Genomic DNA, 20,493 nt, shown 5'->3' with positions numbered 1-20,493 from the left:
AGTATAGGATTTCTGCAAGTCCCCAAAACATATTGTTACGGGACTCCAAAAACTAAGAATGAATCGTATCCATTCGTCTACTGCAAAAGGTCGAATTAGATGTTGGAAATAGTTTACTCCGTTGCTAGGTTCTTCTCGTTTCTGCATTCCATAGCTGATGGCACTCTAGAGAGAAGAGGAGAAAAAATAACCTCATAATGCATTAATTTAGCTACCGGTATTTGGGGTTTTGTTTGTTGCCCGGTACGGTACGGTTTCTAATGAGAAACTGCACAAGAACCACAGTGTTCGTCAACCGCAACGAATGGAATGTCATTCTTCAAATTAATCTCCATAGCTTTATACCTGTCGCAACCAGACGACACTTCTCCAGCGGTAAAACATGACGGTTCCTTTGCCGATTGTTGTGTGGACATTTGTAACGTTCTGCGGGAGGTGAGGATTCTGGTACCTCAAGCTGGCTTGAAACAAACCTTTTTAGAGGGGGTGGGAGGTGTTGTGGGTGTACTATTACTCATTTTCTTGACATTCTCGTCCTACCTTTCCGCGGTCATCGTGGATGAAACGGTGCCTGAGTAAGCTTCGGCGAGCGTACGATGCCCTCCATTTTACCGAGAATGGCAAACGGAGCGGCTTTTACTAAACAGTTCGTTCCCAGTCATGGTTCCCTATCAAACAAACCACAGATCCCACGCCGTACCAAAAACTGCAGTCACCTGCACTTTCGTGCAAAAACTGGACATTTTGTGTGCAACTTTTGTTTTCGTCGACGGTGCGTCCCCGGGATCCCTTTCAACTGGCCTGCGGTTGGTTGATGGCGCTTCGACGAATGGAGCAACGTTATAACAGCTCACCAGCGAACGAACGTTGGATGGCTTCTACCGCTCCTGTCCACGTTCCGCACATTTCCCTGGGTAAAAGTAAATGGCGATTGAAGAGATATTTGGTTACTTTGCATGCTCGACTTGACGCCCAGTGAGACCTAACTTCCAAGAGGGATGGGAGATATCTGTGATATCCCACTGCGCTCTTATGATGGTTGCAAACCTGTTTAAGGTTGAGATTTGAGTTATTTGCACTCCTCTCCTCTGCATAGGCACGCATCAGTGCACTGCCACGGCAATGGCTATCAGCCATCAGCCACACTGCAGCATCACCGTCGAAAAAGAGGATGAACCTGTTTTGTGCGACGTTTGGGTACTGTTTAGAAATGAGATATACAACGAACGATACCTACCCATTTTGGCCGGGAATGGGTATCACTGCAGTGCAGGATGCAACCGATAGCAGTCACTCATCCCTTCTGGAGTGGTAAATTGCATATTAGCTTCAAGCTTCAAACCTTACGGTCCCCGTCCTCGCCCGTTGACGCGCCATCTGTTGCGACAATGTTTCAGTTGCTCGAACGATCCAAGGTACCCTTGGTGCCGTTTTTACATCGTTGGCTTTATAAGCATACAAACCAAGGGGGGAATCAACCACCTTCGAAGTGTCTTGCGCTGGTGCTTATCTTGGCTTGTCCATCTCGAAGCGATTTGTCTCGAGAGCGCCTCGAGAGTTGGGTCGCGCGCGCGCTCGCTTATACAGGAATGGAACAACTATTCCCAGGAAGGACCCAAAAGACGGGTTAAGCAAGCCAGGCAAAATGTTGACACTTTTCATGACATCGAATGTCAACGGTAAGCTAAGTAGGCGAATCAGGCAAGCAGTTTTTAACCGTGCGCACGGCGCCCGTGCGGGGTACGCGCGCTAGGAAAGCTTTTAAGCATGCTTGTATCTATCTTTCGACGAGTCAACGTGTGTCGTTGGTCGGTATGTGCGTGATAAAGCAGCAAAACCTTGGCTGTGGTTCTCTGCTGCTCGTTTGTGCTGGCAGTGGCGACGTATTGTCATCCTTCGCAAATCGAATGGCCGTTCACCGTGCTCCGCCGGTGACATCCGTTGGTTGTGCTGAACAATTTCGACGGGGGGAGCTTGTACGTTTTGGTCGTTGGCAATGGTGTGTGGCAAAATAAAACACCCGTCAAACTGTGTTGTATTACAAGCCGGCAAACCTTGGCTTGGATGCTGTTACGGGGTTCAAGCACCGTTTCTGTGGGTTCTTGTGGCTAAACATTGTTGCCGACCAGTCATCGGAATGATGGTCAAACGAGACGGGCACACGTATGTAATGCGATGATCCATCTGCCAAAAACCCCATACCCAGTGTGCGACGTTGCCTTTTGGGGTCGTAAACAAGGTGATAACATTTTCCCACTGACTGTTGTACCGTAAAGTGTCGGTCTCGTTTACTTGGGGTTTTCAAGATTTTTTTAAATGTCACGGAGAGTTAAACACAAAGTTGCAGGAGAACTTTGGGGGCAATTGGGAAAGGATACGATAGCTGTCGAATATGTTTCACCATGAGAGATGTGGTTGTACTTTTTCCCATTTAGACTATTTTGTATGCAGAAGATACTAAAATTGTGATAAATTTTGAATTGCAGAATTTTTGAGTTTTTATATTTATTTCTATACCCAATGAAACATTCTTCATCGGGATTCTTGGTATACCTTCATTGATATCCTTTTTTTGATGGAAGACTATGTACCTTAAAGTTGCAAGGCACACGGTCCACTCGCTATTAGAAAATCTCGAATGACCGTTGTGTATAATTGGATGCATATTGATATGATTCGACCTATGGAAGGAGAGCAACCTGACTTGGGTATTAACAAGAATTGTTTCTTTTAATAAGATAATAAAGAACTCATGTATAAGTTTGATTTGTTACACTAACAAATCAAAACAAATTAAGCAAATGCGTACAACTGGCACTAAATTACTTAACGTCCACAATCACACAGTATTCCAATTATTTGCGAATTCTTCCCACTCCACACACCATGACAGCTGTTTCATTTTTAACTCAACTAAGACTTAAGACCCCCACGAGACCCATTCACTAGCATTTCCGCTTTAACGCGACAGATTAGCACGGATTTTCCGTGCTGCTTACAGATGGTTGTTTCAGTAAGAGAAAAAAAACCAACAACTGAAATCCACACTCACTTCCGGTTTGCTTCGTTCCGTGTGTCCGATGGGAATTCCGTATCCAGTACATACACACCGTATTTCTTGGCATTCGTGCCACGCTAGCGGCGCAAGGATTCTAGCACGCGTGCGATATGCTAAACATTTTCTGTAACTACTACCTCACGGACACGCATTGCGAATCTTGCCTGGCCGTCCAGATTTTCTTCATCCATTTTTCTATACCATTATCCACCCAAGGGAGCCATAATTTGTGGACGCGTAAAATTTAAAGGACTTTTTTGCCGTGACAGGCGAGATATGAGCTTTGCAAAATTCAGTGTTCCAGTGTTTCCCATGAGGTTGATGTCATGATTGCACACTAGGGCGACGTAGTACCAAGAGAGGGGGGAGGGCGACGCATGCAAGCGTAAGAGATAATCAAAGAAAAGGGATTCCATTACAAATGGCGCTACATTGTTGTAATTGCATATGTGAACTTTATGTGTAAACGTGTTTTTAAACCAAACCATCCAAAGTTCCCATGGACCTCCAGCATCGCATTCGCTGGTGTGTGTCTGTGTATGCCCGTTGTGAGCAGATAATTTGTATTTAGTAATTTCATTATTGCCACATTGGTCGTCCACTTCGCTCCTCTAGCAACCGGTTTGCAAATCGCGTGTAACCGCATGAGAGTGCACGAAAATGATAGGTTTCGGTAAATGCACTATAGCACCCGGGGATCATCATAATCCTCCCCAACACACACCCGTTCGTTTGTTTCCCCCCCCCCCCCCGAAAAAACAGAAAGCTTCTAAACTTACCGCCCATCCTACTGTCTCGTCTTTAACCTTTTCATCGAAATATCGCTGAATCTCACGCGTCTAATGGCTTTGCATGACCCATTCGGTCCCGTGTACTAAGCGAAGGCTAAATCATATTTAGGCGTCGTGTTAGTTTTCGCTACAAAGCCAAAAGAGCCGCCCCGTGTGACGATGTGCGTTCCCGTTCCCTTTCCCTTTTTTTCTGTGCTGCACAACGGATGACGAACGGCGGCGGTGTGGAAAAGCCATCCTTCTATTCTTGCTACACGCAGCATCATTCCACGCAGAGCGCCTGCAACATAACATTACTGCGCGGTCGTGACAGGAAAACGCGGGGAGGTGGAAAACCGACGTTACACTCCCATCTCGCACCACGCACACAGCTCCCATCTCTGCGTAATGCACGAACGGCTTCAGGGCGCAGCGTCGTAGTGCATGTTTTTGGTAGCTCCGTTAGCGGCTGCCGTTGCGTAACGGGGAACCCGGCCATCGGGCCCTGCTGCACGCTGCTGATGACCGCTGCGTGAGTTGCATTTTAAGGGCTCGTGCAATTGTTGAAGGTGTAGTAGCGCCTGCATCATCTACACGTCCCGATCGGCCATACCATGTCTTGTGCGGCCGCTCTAATCGCCATCCAGATCGGATTTCCTCCCCACAATGGAAAGGCAGAGAGTGTGTGTATGGTACCAACATCCCGTACCACGCCGCCGCCGTATCTGTTGGCAGAGTGTGTTGTGCCTTCTGTCAACGTCCAGTTGATGCTGTGGAAGTCGTGGAACTCGGTAGATGGAAAGTGTTGTGTGCACGTCACACTTACTCCTTTTTGGGCGGGGTGTTCCCTGGAGTAGGGAAGGAGAAGGAACGTTTGAGTGATTGCGTAGTACGGTAGGTTGCATATTTTCGCTTCTCAGCCTCAGGTCGCCGGATGCCCGATGTGAGTAGTGGCACATAGACCTTTTGCAGCCCATTAGTTGGGTTTAAATGGGCTGCTTTATTTTTTTTGTTTTCACAAACGATGCGAAAAATCATTTACATAACTGGTTGAACTAAGCATAGAATTAATTATAATACAATCACATGGTTAATGCCTCCGGTCGCTGCATCTCGTTTTTTGGAGAGATTAAGCAATAACATATGAATGAGTTTAAGCTATATGGAACATAAGATACATATTTAGTTGATGCGTGACAGTTAGAAAAAAAGCTTAGAAAGGAGCTTTAAATTATTCTGTTGAAAGCGATAAGTTTTATTACAGACGAGATATTAACAAATCATCTAGGTTATGCAACTAAAAGGAGATCTCTGGATCATTAAAAGATGCATGAGTTTCGTGGGTTTTGGAATCCACACATTGCCTATTTTTTACATTATAATTTAGTGCAATAAGCTTTAAATGAGCGTTACAAAATCTCATATTTCTTTCAAATTACTCGAGCTGCACGATCAGTAATAGAGACATTCTTAACCTAAAGAATGCCGCTCACTCTTCTGCGACTTATCGTTAGATTCGGAAATTGTGTTGATCTTGGAAGTGTAACGCAAATCATCTTTGGTGCGGATAGAAATGAACCAAGAACTGCGAACATGCGAACCGACATTAAGCGCGTCCATAAAACCTGGTCCACAGGTTTACCCGTACGCTGGTGTTGGAAGGTTGTCTGCAAGGCATATGGGGCGGTGTCGTTTACCGCCACTATTAATGATGGGCAAGTAATTTTTTCTTCTTCATCGTTTCCTACACTTCACCAATCTGCTCTCCATCCAGTTTTTCGTGTTTTTTTTTGCTTTTCCCGATATTCCCGTGCAAAAGGAATGCCTGATCGGCCACCGCAAAGTGTTGCAAATGTGGTGTTTGCTGGCGCGCTTGCGGACTGTGATGGGCTTATAATGATTGCTTTCGCGCTTAACCGTTGCGTCCTCGCAGTTTGCTCCGGTTTTTTTCCCGCGCTCCCTCGGCCATCGGTGAGCCGTCTCTATTGACGTTCCGACTGTCTCATCAGCAAAAATGCCAACCTCTGAAAGATTGCAGGTCCCCTCCAGCAGCGGGATGATGATGATGATGCTGCACCGGCCCACGGTTCCAGCAAATGGGGGGCGGTGCTGGAGGTGGATGGAATGCGGGAAGTGGGTTCAGGATTTTTTTGTTTGTTGCCTTACTTCGGTCTACATGTTCTACGAATATCAGCGTCAACTGGCTGGAAGTGCTGGAATAGCTGCTGTACAATTGGTTATAGTTGACGCACGCTTTTATCGCACCTTCTCCGTGTGCCCAACGGAGCACTATATAAGTCAAATTATCTCACTTTATGCGCGCATCATATGAAGACGAAGAAGAAAAGATTGTCTACCATCTAGGTTTTACGAAAGATTTATGTTTTTAAGGAGTTTTGATGCATAGAAGAGTTATCCATAAAGTCAATTATCGACTTTCTAGTACACCTAAGTAATCATCAAATAAAAGATCGCGAAAAAAAGCAAATAGAAAACGAGACATACCGAGAAAACCTGAACAACACTGGAGAGACAAATCCTGTCGCGGGTGCGGATCGAAATCGCGCATACTGACTCATGTCACAGAGGATGGTTGATTGCGCGAGACTTCGAAGAAGAAAAATGTTAATGCATAGAGTGGAGGACGAACATAACGGAATGGCAAGGTGTTCAAAAACCCGAACCAAACCCTGCCCCATGGTAATCTTTGTAACCGTGGTTAAATTTTATATTATTTCTACTTATCCCCATTACCGTGCAGACCATATTTCTTACTTTTAACCGAGCGCTACCCCTTTCCATTACGTCTGGCACGGACTCTCCCCATTTCCCATACACGGAGAGGGGGGGCTAGATTGCCGTTTTTGGATGTGGTGTCGATTTAGCGATATTAAACACACATATTTTTATTCCACGCTTTTTATTCGAACCTCAGAACCCGCCGCTAGCCACCCCTCCGCAAATAAAGGTACTCTACATCAGTTTACTTGGCTCGCCGAGATCATTGCCGATCCTTACCCCTCATTTACATTCGGTCGCGGTTGGGTTACGGATCGAACGTCTTCGTCACCAAAGGTTTTGTTGCGCTTTAGTGCGATTCGGGCCACGTTATATTGGTTGCCGCCTTAAGTACCATGTAATCCGGTACAGGGCCGACGGAGGGTGGGTTGGACCCGCGAGGTATTAACGCTTAAGTACATAAATTATGCGACTTTACACACGACCGCCGTTAAACCAGATGCCAGGTTGGTGTGTTGCGCGGCTGCGACTGGGCCTGCGAATGTGGCACTCCTCGGGGGCACCGTACTCGCTTATTACTGAAACCGCCACACCGGAATCGAACGCAATCCGCTGGTATGATGATCCGCTCGCGACTGTAACAGGTTTGCGTGTTGCTGTGCATGTTTTGGTGTGTCTTACAAGCGCTCCCAGCAGGGTGAGACACACCACCAGCGCATGAAAGAAGAATTAACTGCAAAAAAACACAACCCTTAAATGCATTTACTTTTATTCGCTTAATAGCTGTGTGTTGGCTAGGCATTTGTGAAGCTTTCGCCGGCCAGTGGTGGGATCTTGAACCGGTGGTAAGCTAAGCAGCGTGAACTTAAGCAGAATTAAAAGTAAATAATGTTTGATGAGAATATCCCGCTAGTGGCGTTCGCGAGATGGTGACATGAATTTTCCACCCCAAAAGCCCCCCCCCAGTACCATTTAAGGAGCGTCTCGATATAACCGAGTCAGGGATTATCTGCACTAGACTGGACAAGCTTTTGTCGAAGCCATATTAAAAGCGCTTAAGAATGGTATACGGCGTCGAAAACAAAACAAACCTGTGTGTGTTTTTTAACGCACCGAAACGCGTTCCTTTGGTGTGTCTCACGTTTACCCTAGGACCTTGACCATTTGCCGACAGAATAAAAACGGTTGACGTTTTGTCGCGGCACCGAAATCTGTAATTCCAATGTGGCAACAGTAACGTAGCGCTGGTAAGCCAAATGCGTCCTCGATACGGTGACAAATCGATCGAATCGCCAGTTCGTGGGGTTACACAGTCGTGAGCTAAGGCTTTCCTTCGAAAAGTCGTGCCCTGGCACGGTGAAGGAGCAAACAAGCAAAAAAAAAGCGGAGGTTAATAGACATGAAAACGGGACTGGTAAAAATTCTGAGCAGCTCAAGAGAAAAAAAAAACAGCTCAAGACAAGAATCGACACTGGATGAAACAAAAAGACAAGCAAAAATTCCAATACAGCAACACATCTCTGTACTGCTCGAGGTCCAAGTTATGTACACCGGTGTAACACCGCACACCACCAATATAGCTGATTCTGTGCGGGGAAACAATTGCAAAGCGATTAGTCGTGCAATTTACGTATCAATTAGCCCTGGTGTGGTGGGCCGCAGGGAGAACGGTCGCGACCGAGACTAACCGAGCGGGGAACTCCATCGTAATGATGGCAAGATCTTCGCTTCTTAAGAAAAAAGGCGAAATGCCGATCGTGTTGAAATGATTCGAGTTGCTGGTTTGTCTGCATTGCGGGGCACCACGTACACACGGAAGAACCGGGCGACATTGGGCCCGATTGTGTGCGGGAAGATGGGCAGCTACCATTGGATGGTGAGGAGGCTGCGGTGCCCGGGAAGACGCGGTGCAAAACGTATAAATATCTCACTTTTGGGTTAAGCTTTTGGGAATGTGCTTTTTTTTTGTTGTTGCTGTAAAGTTGCAGCTTCTCTCATTTTCATCGTTCGTCTCAATATACCGCATGCTGAAGCTGCGCCGAAGCGTGTAGATTGAATCGATCGTAGATCGTGAGGAAGAAATTCTGCCACCAACACCGTAGCGCCCTAAAGTTTTTCCTTTTTTACTTTCGATCTGTCCCACTTAGCGCACGATCCAACAGTGTCTGATCCGATGCAATAACCGCAGTGGGAGAAGTGCAACAGTAATGTAAAAACTCGCACACAAAAAAAAAGTCATTTCCACGTGATCGCTGCGAGAAGAAGTAAAAAAAAACACATATATAAATATGTTTATGGTGGCGGCGATAGTGAAACACATCCGCCCAACATCATGCGGCCTGCGGTTTCTGCAGTGTGGAGAAAACCTCAAAAGCGAACCGACCAAAACCGACCCCAAAAAAAAACCTCCCCCGGGGACGAATCGGGAACGACTTGCTGCCATAGGGAAAGAAAGGGTTACGATCGTTTGGTCAACTGTCTGTTGCCGAGACAACACACGGAACGGCGGGAAATTGTGTGATATTGATTGGTCACGATTTAATAAATATTTTTAATTTTTTCTCTCTCATTCTTTCTCCCTTATTTCGCCTTCGGATGGATGCACCGACGATCTTTACCACCCAACCTACACACACACGCGCGCGCTCCTACGGTGCACTTGAAGAACAGTCGAAAAGACCACGAGCTTACGGGAAGTTTGTCTGCTGCCGTGGAAGATGATGCAGCTAGTACTGTCGGAGCAGCAGCAATTGGACGTACAGCAACGGCAACAGGAAGAACCGGGAGCATCCGGAGGCGGACTGCAACTGCAACCGCAACGGCCGGCAAGGAACACTCGCCACCAGAGTCATCATCATCATCAGAAGCAGCAGCATCATTATCGGGCCCGTCGTCAGTGTCGTGACTGTGCCGATCAGCAGCAGCAGTGCGCGGCGGTGCTGGCGGCTGCGATCACAAGTCAAAAGGCACCGCAATTACGTTGACCGTGCAATCACCAACACCGCGCACTATTAGGCAGTAGTGCCGCCCAATACACGCGGCACACGCGGCTTGGAAGCAATCGGCGTACGATGCAGCAGTGGCAATGAGTGCGCGATATCCTCTAGCAGGACAACAAACCTATTTGTCAGCGGCATTTGTCAATAGCTTCATTGATAGGCAAATTTTCAAGCGAAAAACAATCGACGTGTTTGGAAAGGATATAAATTATTGTATAGTTTTGCCGTACGCAAAAAAGGCAATACAACACTAAGCAAATACTACTTCTACTGGAGTGTAGTAGAATTTAACGATGGATCTGTATGATCGAACCGAACTCGATAGGAGGAGAGAATTGCTTCACCTGCAGCGAAGAGAACGTAAGCGACAGCGAAATGAAACTAGAAGAAAGCAATCGGAAACCGGTAATGAGATGTCGTGCACTGCCGGAAGCGACCGGGTACGGAATATCCTTAGCAAAGCTCCAGGTGAATTGCCCGAGGAGTTTGGAACGTCAAACACCTGCGACCCTTTGCGAGTAGCGGAAGAAGCACAATCGTGTAGTAAGCGTGACAGCTGTACCGATACCAACGATGACCTGCATGGTTTTAGTACGGATTTGAATGCAACTCGTTCGCCCACCATCTGTTGGCGGCGGAACACACTACGCAGCAGTCAGTGTACACGTAGCCGGCGCCGACGAAAAATGACGCCAATTAGCAGTAGTCCTTGGTGGCGGCAAGCCTTTATTACCGGTGCCATCTTTTTGCTAGCGCTACTGCCAGCGACTATTGCGGGAACTCCAAAGTACGAAACGGCGTACGCTTGCGAGGGCAAAACGCTTATGATCGAGTGTGAACCGGGTGACTTGATCAATCTAATTCGGGCCAATTATGGCCGGTTTTCAATCACCATTTGTAATGATCACGGTAATGTAGACTGGAGCGTTAACTGCATGTCACCGAAAAGCTTGCGGGTGTTGCACTCGAAGTGTGCCCAGAAGCAGAACTGCTCCGTACTGGCGTCGACCAGTATGTTCGGTGATCCGTGTCCTGGTACGCATAAGTATCTGGAAGCACACTATCAGTGCGTATCGGCCGCACAGTCCTCCACTACAACGAATCGACCGAGCCCGCCGTGGCTTAAAACGTCACAGCCGATCGTTTGGAGTACGTCCACTGTACGCAGTCCGGTATTGAGCCGGTTAAATCTAACCACCGATCTGGGGGGAGGCGAAGTTGCGGTAGTAGCGGCTGTCACTCCAGCCCTATCAACACCACCAGCAACGATACGACCCGCTGGCGGTGGTGTAGGAGGAAACGCAGGCACAAAAACCAGTCAATCACCGACCACCTTCCGCAATAAGGGTTTCGAGAACAAGAGCGTTAATGATGATCTTGCTATCATTAAGACGATTGCAGATCGAAAGAAAGGAAGCGGCCCGGTAGATCCACTTGGTCCCAGAGCACCGTCTGGTGGAACAGAAGATGGTGTAGCTCCGGCAGGTGGTGCTAACCCGAAAGAGGAGGAAGATGACGACGGTGCGGATTTGTTTCCCACCCAAACGGCAGTATTATCCGGTGCGGCTGCACCACCGGGCATCGCCGTACGGAAGGATCCCGTCGGTACGACCGTGAATGGTGGTGCTAACATTCAGATCGACATCAGCCATGCATGCGGACCCAGTACTGCACGCAATCTGTTCTGGAATGTGACGCGCGTTGGCGAAGTGAATGTGCAGCCGTGTCCGGGTGGTGCTACCGGCATCGCCAAATGGCGCTGTGTTGCGATTGCTTCGCTCAGTCCGGAGCAGCGCGTCCATCTGCAGCAGGAACACCAGCAGATGCTGCAGATACAGCAGGCCACACAGCAACAGCAATCGGGTGGTACCGGCAGTTCGGGCCCACCGTCAGCGAACGATAGCGGTAGTGGCAAAGGTGATATTAGTTTTAGTAGCAACAGTGTTGCCCTTAGCGATAAGCAATCGATGGTCGGTGCCGCTACCTGGTACGCATACCGACCGGACCTAACGCAGTGTCGAAGTCTGTGGCTAAACAATCTCGAGGTGCGCGTACAGCAGCCAGAATCGTCCCTTATCTCAATTGCGAACGATCTGGCACAGGTGACGAGCAGCAAAACGTTGTACGGTGGCGATATGCTCGTCGCTACCAAGATTATACAGACGATGTCGCAGAAGATGCACTACGATATCGAGACAATACCAGACCAGCGGCAACGGGAAGCGCTGGTGTTCGAGCTGCTTAATAGCGTGGTCAAAACCGGTAGCAATCTGCTCGATCAATCGCAGCACGCCAGCTGGTTGGATCTGAGCGTCGAGGATCAGATGCGTGTCGCAACCTCACTGCTGACCGGGCTGGAAGACAACGCGTTCCTGCTTGCCGATACGATTTTGCGCGAAAAGCACGTCGTGCAGAAGGTGAAGAACATTCTGCTCTCGATACGCGTGCTCGAGACGCGCAACTTCGCCAAGAGTACGGAGCTGTTTCCCGATTCTTCCACGGAACGGTGGCAGGTTAGCAACGATCAGATCGAACTACCAAAGGCGGCACTGATCGAGAACAGTGAGGGTGGGCTGGTACGCATCGTGTTCGTAGCGTTTGATCGGCTCGAGCAGATACTGCGACCACAGTTCAGCAATATTCAGCAGCAACAGCAGCATGGTGGCGGTGCCGGAGTGTCCTCGGTGCGTGCCGAGCCAAGTCAGCATCGGCATCTCGATACCGAGGGAATCGCATCAGCAAACGTTGCCGGGCTCGGCGGTGGCAACATTGATCGGACACACGACGGTAGCGTTGGATCTTCGGCTGCCGGTGGCGCAGGCACTCGAACTGATTCGACATCGCAGTCCGATATCGCGGCGACGCCACGCTTGCGATTGCTCAACAGTAAGGTTATTTCCGCCAGTCTCGGCAAAGGCCGGCACATACAACTTTCGCAACCGATTCGCATGATTCTTCGTCATCTGCGCACCAAGAACGTATCGAATCCGACGTGCGTATTCTGGAACTACATCGATCATGCATGGTCCGAGGATGGTTGTCACGTGGAACACACCAACAGTACGCACACCGTGTGTATGTGTAACCACTTAACCAATTTCGCCCTGCTGGTTGATGCGGTCGACGATGAGACGCAGCTCTCGCTGCTATCGAACCTGGATGATAGTTTACTGCTGTACATCGGTATTGCAGTGCTGGTCGTCATAGTGGTCGTTGCACTCTTCGCACGCAAACTCTGTCACGGTGCCGTTCTCGCTAAGCTGCGTAACGGTGGCCCAGAATCGAGCGGAGGTTTGCGTGGCGGTACTATCGATCGCGATCCTGCCGGATTGTCGATATCCGCCCATCACGGTACGGTGGCGGGACGGTTGCATCATCATCATGGCGGTAGCAACAATGCGGGTGTGGATCTGCATCATCCGACCATCCCGACACCGGGCCATCACCATCATCACATGGTGCATCATCATCTTCCAACGCCGGGTACCGGCCATCATCTGCTGGTAGCGGACGATTTCCATCATCAGCAGCAGCAGCAACACCCGGTCAACAATCTGCACAATCATCATCCGAATAATTTGGGCAGCAATCATCACGCGAACAGCAACAATCTGGTGACGACCACCTTCAACAACCTGAACGGCGGCGGCGGAATTGGACCCGGCAACTGTTCCCCTTCACCGCCGGGCAGCGGTTACGAGCATCACCATCCGGCGCATCATCTCGCCCGGCTGAACAATAATGTAAATGTTAACTTTAATAGTAATAATAATAGTAGTATTAGCAGCACTAACAATAGCGCCCTGCACACTAGCGGCAAGGATGTGGACGATGCGCTAGTGAAACCATTCCCTTCCTATCGTACCAATAATAATCAAATCAATCTATTACGCGCAGCCAATCATCACGCACAACAACAACAGCAGCAGCAGCACCAGCAGCAACAGCAGCAGCAGCACCGGCAGCACCAACAATCTGCACCATCAGCCAACGCACCATCTGCAGCAGTCCTCCTTCAGCAGCAACAGCACCACCACCGCCACCACCACCACCAACCGCAAGCTGCCGCAACCGCCGCTGGTGCCATCCTCCTACAAGGGCTCGGCAGTGATGGCGGCCCATCATCACCATCAGCATCATCTCTAATCGCGTCCACCTCGCTGATAACGACTACGCTCGCAACGGTACCGGCCGGCACGTGTCAGCAGATGTCACCGGTAGGCAAAGTGAGCGGCGGCGGCGGTGGCGGCGGCAGTTTGGATAGTAGCGGAAGTGATCATAGCAGCGGGAGTACCACCGCCGCTGAGATGGTAGCATACAATCTGAGCGGTGAGATCGGTGATGGTGCGGCTGTAGGTAACGGTGGTTCCCCTGGCCATCATCTACATCTACACCATCATCAGGGCAGTATCGGGAGCAGTGCGTCCTCGGGTTTGCTAGTAGTTGCTGCGGGCAGTAATGTCGGTGGTACGGTGAGTGCTGGTACAGTCGGTACGATAACCTCGTCCGCCTCGTCGAGTGCGAGCGCTAGTGTGCCGCTACTGCACCATCACCACCATCACCATCTGCATCACCACCTGCATCAGCATCTGCACCCGGGCGGTTCTGCATCCGATCTTACCTCCGTACCCATCCCTAGCAAACGGAACCTCTGAGTTGACCGTTCGATACGCTGATAGGTGATCTTCTGCACATCGCCTGGCTAGGCACGTTCCGGGTTTGGCTGTTGAAGCGATTGGACTATTAGCAAAGGCTGAACACTGGCTGGTATCCGATGAGATAGATCGTTGATGACAGCAACAATGGCGATTGAACGAGGTGAAAAACACAGCAGTAGACGGGACGAGTACAACGACGACGACGATGCTCCATCGAACCGGTATGTGGATCGCAATCGGTATGGATTATTGTTTGTATGGAAAAAAAAGCAATCAGTCTTATCGTTGTGTTGTTGTTCTGTTGTACTACTGTTGTTGTTGTTGTTGTTGTTGTTGCGTTTTATAACTTTTTTTATGTTTTATCTTACCGTTATGCCGTTTCTACGCTTGTTTCGTTACGATCGCTAGCACTTTGTGTTCGATATGTTCAAACATGTACGATTATGTAATTTGCGTTTGGATATAAGGATAGCAATTTTTATTATTTTTTATTTTCTGTATAATGTAAAACTTTCTTATTTAATTGTTGTTTAGTGTTTCGTGTGTTATACAGTCGGAATGATAGGAAGCAATCAAGCAAGAGCGCGTGTACGTTTATGCGAATCAAACTGTGTGTATTATTTATAAGCTTTAGTTAGATTATTTAGCTTGTTCTTCTCACTTCTCACGTCTTGAACTCACGTGCTGTGTGTGTGCGCGCACACTTCTAGCATCTGTGTTTTCAGTGTTTGTTGCTTTTTTAGCATTTTTATTCTCCTGCAACAACCACTAAATCATTCCCTCATTTTCACACCCCGTTTAAAAAAGGGCACAGAAGTGTATTGTTACAAAGCAACGATGTAACAACATTTTGTCAGTTGTATGTGCACTCCTATAAATGTCATTTGCTAGTTGCTCATACTGTCCCTAAATGTATGCATTTATAGTGATGGTCTCAGAAAGAAAGCGGGAGAGAAGTGACGGAACGCACGGGAAAACGATCTTGTCTGATGGACGCCCCCCCCCCCCGGCCCATCTCATTCCTGCACGACTGCACGTTAGAGTTTTGGATGAACAAAATATTGTAAAACTGGTAAAAAAAAAACAAATGCATTGTAAATAGTATTTTCTACGCCACAATGGGCGGCGAAGAAGGAAAAAAAATCACTGTGCGCAGAATGCACAGAAATCTGTCACGAAACATTTTTAGGAAGAATGAATATCTGAGAGTGATGGTGTACTAGTTGTGTGGCTACGGCTGCAAGGTTAATAGGAACATATTTAATAAAAAAAAAGCAAACAAAACATGATACTACTGAAACTAGGAATCGTTTACAAGATGTCATTTGTGGATTTCCATCGTGTCACTCAAGCAAGCAATACATACCATCTTCAACTACCCATGACATGATTAGTAGTGTTTTGTTACAACAGAAAAAACAAAAGCTAAAATAAAAACTAAACAGGGAAGACGGAGCGTAATAGGAAGCAAGGATAGATGGTGATAATGAAGCGAGTGATAGAATCAATCAATCAATGTGTGTTGGTGGCTGAATGTATAAAACAAAAAAAAACAAGTAAGAAACACAATTGTATAGCTATACTAATCGTAAGCGTTCGTAAATCGCGCAGTACCACAAGAATCTAGTTTTATTTAACACAAGCCACTAGAGAAGAATTTTCCTAGACGGAATCAGCAAATGGACAAGGGTCTTAATGGTAAACGTTGTTAGTTAGTGTACTCTCACCACACCGAGCGCTTTAGATGCATACTTTCCCGCCAAGTCTCGCCAGCCCCGCCCTTCGACGCCCTTGCGCCACCTCTTTCTCCTACATCTCCCTACTCCTACATCTCGTTGGACAAGGGAAAACTGAACCTATGGGCCGGGGTGTATGTAACGCACGGCCCAAGCTTTTTAAAAACCTTCATTCCGCGCGATCGCGTAATCGTTTGTTGGTGGTCCCTTATATCACAGTAAAGAAGAGCATGTGCGACGCGCACATAAATTATTGAGTTTTATTCAAGGGGCTTAAATAAAAACAAAAAAAAACACACACACACTGAACAGGCGCAGGCACATTAAAAGGGGCGAAATCAAGCCGAAGGTGATGGAACAATCCTACTCAACCACGCCGTGATTTGATTGTAGCGCGGCACAGAAATCATCAAATATGTATACACAAAGATCTTCTCACACACGCCACAGAGACACACAACGAACATTGTGCGGTTTGCGCTCTGTTCGGCAGGAAAAAAAAGGGGAAACAGCCCCTACAATCGATGATGCAGAGAGCCCCGATAGTGTGGAGCAAGGGCTTCTAAATCCCTTGTCCATCTTCCCGCACGTACCATAGGAATGCGAGCTAGGAAAGGATGCAAAACTAGGAAAGAAGAAATAAAACGAAAACTGGTTGAAAAATGAATTACTTGAATATTAGTGTCTACTTTTTTTCGTCGGGATTAATACGAATAGAAAGTTACGTTGAGAATTACGTCTGGTGGAAAAGACATGAAAGTGTCTTTCATACTAGAATGACCACTTCAACCGATTCGGATTCTCGACAAAGAAATTAATGGCTTCCCAATTCAGGTATGGTTGACCATTGGTAAGATAAAAACGTACTACTCTTCATAATCATTCTAGCTTCTAATAACGAAATCCGCTTAATGGAATATTCTGTATTAAACAAATCATTAAAAGTCTTCAAATTCGTTGAATTTGTTTTGTAGATTTGTTACGCAAATGTTGTCAATATAATCCTGTATACAGAAGAGATTATTTGTTTTTAATTTTGTATAAGATTTATGTAAAGTTTGTGCTTTTTAAAAATTAAGTTTTTATACCGTTCATTTGTTACGCATTTTTCCCGTCATCCATTTTGCTAACTGTGCAACACATTATTGAAGTTAAAGCAGAATTTAAAAAAACTATAAATAATCTTTGGAAAAAATTAAACATGGGATCTGGAAAAATATTCGTTCTTAAACACGAACAATCCTTCTCACTTGTTCGGTTGAAATGACAAAAAAAACATAAATTATTTCGATTTCAAGAAAATGCACATTCTCACAGATCTGTAATGACTTGTTCGAATTATTTTACCTCGAAAAATTATTGTAGTTACAAATGTTTCTGAACCAGTCAAAATGACTGACAGTACGTTCTAGTGTTAACAGAATCGAAACCCTGAACTTTGGTACGTCTGTATGTGGTGAAATAGATGCTGATAATCTGTCTGTTGTTCCTGTCCGTTCGAAAATGCCAATCTCGAGATGAGAAGGAATCGATAATTTCCCGCAACCAGAATAAGGTACGTACGGAAGACCTCCCCAATCCGGGGGGGCGTTTTATTCTTGAAACACCCAAGCTGCCCAGTGACGGTAAGTTACGCCTTAAATCCAAACATTAATCCTCTGCCATGACCGTTTTGTTATGCGGGTAATGATCAATTTCTCGAGATGAGTCATTTAGCGGGTGAGGAAAAGCGCCAACCCGAGACAGAACGAGAATCCGTGGAAAGCTCATTAACACATTCTGTTTTTCATCCACGCGTGAACGGAAGCATCCGGTGGAAGCGGAAAACGTTCACCGAATCGGATCGCCATTTCGAAGCGTCGCACTGGGCTCCTCCTCGCACCTGTAACATGCCACGATGGTTCGGTTGGGCTGTGTGTGTTTTTTTTGTGTGTGTTCATCCCTTCCAGTAGCAGTTTGTCTTTTCCCCTTCTGCACCGAAAAGCTTTTCCATTTGTGCTGCTACACACCGCAACACACCGAATGGCGGCGTTTGATGGTGGGGATTGGGAATGGGGGGGTTTGCGATGGCAGCAATTTATAAATGTTTCATAAAAGTCAATCGTTCGGAAAGGCTTTATTTTCCTTAACGGCTTTCGTTGAATGACCTGCTGGTGTTTCGGCTGCTGTCCAGCGTTCCCATTTCACCGACTTCCTCCGGGATTTCCTGACTGGCTGGAATGTGGTGTTAGGACGGGATTGGGATGGGGGGGGGGCAAGAACGTCCAAAACGTGAGGTGAAGAAGTTTTTGGGAATGTTTTTTTTTTTGCCTCTTCTTTTCGACCCTTTCTCTCACATCGTATCCCAACCGATTTGAAGCGATTACAAAATGTGGAGAAAAGAAACGAACCTTTCACTGCCCCCCGGGAGGTGGAGAGAGGTGGTAGGAAAAAGTTTTCCACCCGTGAACACCGTTCGGACACGTGTGTGAAAATACAAGAGAGAGCGGATCGATGAAGGAAACCGATTTTTCACATTCACCGATTAACCTCTAGCAGATCTTGGACACCGATAGGATATGAAATTTGGTTTCCGTTCTACTTTTTTCTACTTCCACTTCCATTTGCTTGTGATGAAAATTGGAACACACACGCATCCGTAACAGCGGCGGTTGTCAATGCAATCGAACAAAAGCCTTCCTTCCCCGTTTTTTTTATGACGATTCAAACCGACATCACCAGTCCGCACTACTTACAGGGCAAAATCGGATTGGCTTCGAAATTGGTCTTTCGTTGCGAGGTGAGATGAAGGTTGTTAAACGGAATCGTTGTGCCAAAGTCCTTTTCACTCCATCATCTCTTTCCTCCCACGCTCCTGCCAAAAAAGGAAAATAAAAGCCCATTCCTCTTGTTACACCGATAGGCAGCCCACACACACACACACACAAACGAGCCATTTACCTTCGATACTTTCGAGATCGTAAAAACGTGTTCATCCAGAAAAAAAGGCGGACCACCCATCCCACGTGGAGTTAGAAAAGCTGGCAGCCGGAGCCGGGTTTTTTTTTCAGCCAGGCCCGAAAGGAATGAAAATAAAAATACCATGCTTGATCGCTTCGGTCACCACCGCCGGCTCACCTTCTGCCGCGACGACGGGGCGCAGAGGCGCGAGGATTCCAAATCGGAATCGATGTCCAATTTGTTCACAATTCGCAGCAATGTAATATTGTTCTCGGCAGCTGAACGGACCAGAGCTGCTTTCCCTCACTCAATTTTCCTTTTTTTTTCCTTTCTTTCTTTCTCGTAACGTGGCAACATTTTTCCGGTTATTATGAGTCGCCGATAATCGACATCGGTCACCCGGGGTTTCCTTTACTTTGTGCTTCCTTTCGGGAGTAGATTTTTTTCCCTTCTTTTGTTTTGTTCTTCGTCCCGAAAGATTCAGGAATTTCCCTCCCAAAAATTGGACATTCCTTGTTCTACTTTACCTTACCGTTTGTTGTTCTATCGTTACTTCTTTTGGGTCGAGTATGTTCGATACTTAAGATGGGTGGAAAAACTTTTTTTTTGTTTTCCATGTGTACGATTGGATGTTTTAGTAGGAGCAACACAATCAGATTTTTTTTTCTGTTACTTTCAGGTGTGATTGTTACCCAGAAGCAAATGGCTGAACAACCGATCAATGATGTTTGTTGCGCTGGCTTTTTGTAATTTTTAGGACAAACAGGACGTTGCAATGGTTGCAAAATTATTCTCACCTTTTTTTGTCGTCCAAAGCCTCGATTGGGGTAGACATAGAAATATCTTTCTGAAATACTAAGAGGGAAAAAACCGATTCCTACTACTAGGTCAAATTTCCCGCCCAAAATACATGATTTCCACTAAATCGAGCTTCTTGTTCGAGAGGATGGTCAGTAATCGGTCCCTCCAGGAAAAACGGTTTTCCTCCATCGAATCGAAATCTGGTGCAAGATGCTCGTCCAGACTGGGCATGGAATGTGCCTTTTTGGTGGAAGAAGGATAGCAAGCGTAAAACAAGAGCGCAAGCGAAAGGGTCGGAAAAAATCGTCTTTTTCCATAATTGAAACATCAATAGATCGGATAAGCAACCGGTTTCGTCCGTTTGTTGTGTTGTGGGTGGTTTCTTTTTTATTTCCCGATCACACCCCTGTTACAACTCTAGCGTGGAATTCCTAGGAGCTTGGCTTTTTCGCTTACGAGAGAAAGAATTTCCACCGCAGAAGGCACCAACCACACAAAAAAAAAGAGGAAAATATGCTGCACGCTGTGTCGGAAGCTTTGATTCCATTCGTATTTCTGTGCTTGTTTCTTCTTTTTGGTTTTGTTTTGTACTTACATTTTTTCCTCTTTCTTATTTCCAACCGTAAGCTGATTGTTCGCCACCGTTCACCATCTACGCTTTTGGGGCCGGGGAGTAGCAAGTGGATCATTCGAATTGGAGAAGTTTTACCACCAAATGCAAATTTTCCCCCGCTCCGTGCTCTTTTCTCGCATTGGAAATTGGGAATTGAATTGTAAATGTTACACGAAATG

General features: G+C 46.9%; 1 protein-coding gene across 2 annotated transcripts in view; it reads left to right on the top strand.

Moving 5' to 3' along the window:
- The window catches only part of LOC125764026 (latrophilin Cirl), an 81,953-nt gene extending 65,326 nt beyond the window's left edge, over positions 1-16,627 (top strand). Inside the window, exons 4-5 of one of the 2 annotated variants that reach the window (XM_049427797.1) lie at positions 9,238-13,364; positions 13,464-16,627. In XM_049427797.1, coding sequence (XP_049283754.1) covers positions 9,860-13,364; positions 13,464-14,221 — 4,263 coding nt within the window. In that variant the 5' untranslated portion in view covers positions 9,238-9,859 and the 3' untranslated portion in view covers positions 14,222-16,627. The remainder of the gene's footprint in view (positions 1-9,237; positions 13,365-13,463) is intronic. The other variant, XM_049427796.1, reaches the window with a different exon arrangement.
- The last annotated feature ends 3,866 nt before the right edge of the window (positions 16,628-20,493 follow it).

This window comes from Anopheles funestus, chromosome 2RL, assembly GCF_943734845.2.
Source record: "Anopheles funestus chromosome 2RL, idAnoFuneDA-416_04, whole genome shotgun sequence".
NCBI lineage: Eukaryota > Metazoa > Arthropoda > Insecta > Diptera > Culicidae > Anopheles > Anopheles funestus.
Note: the sequence above shows the minus strand (reverse complement) of the source record. Positions and strands in the feature narration are given on the sequence as shown.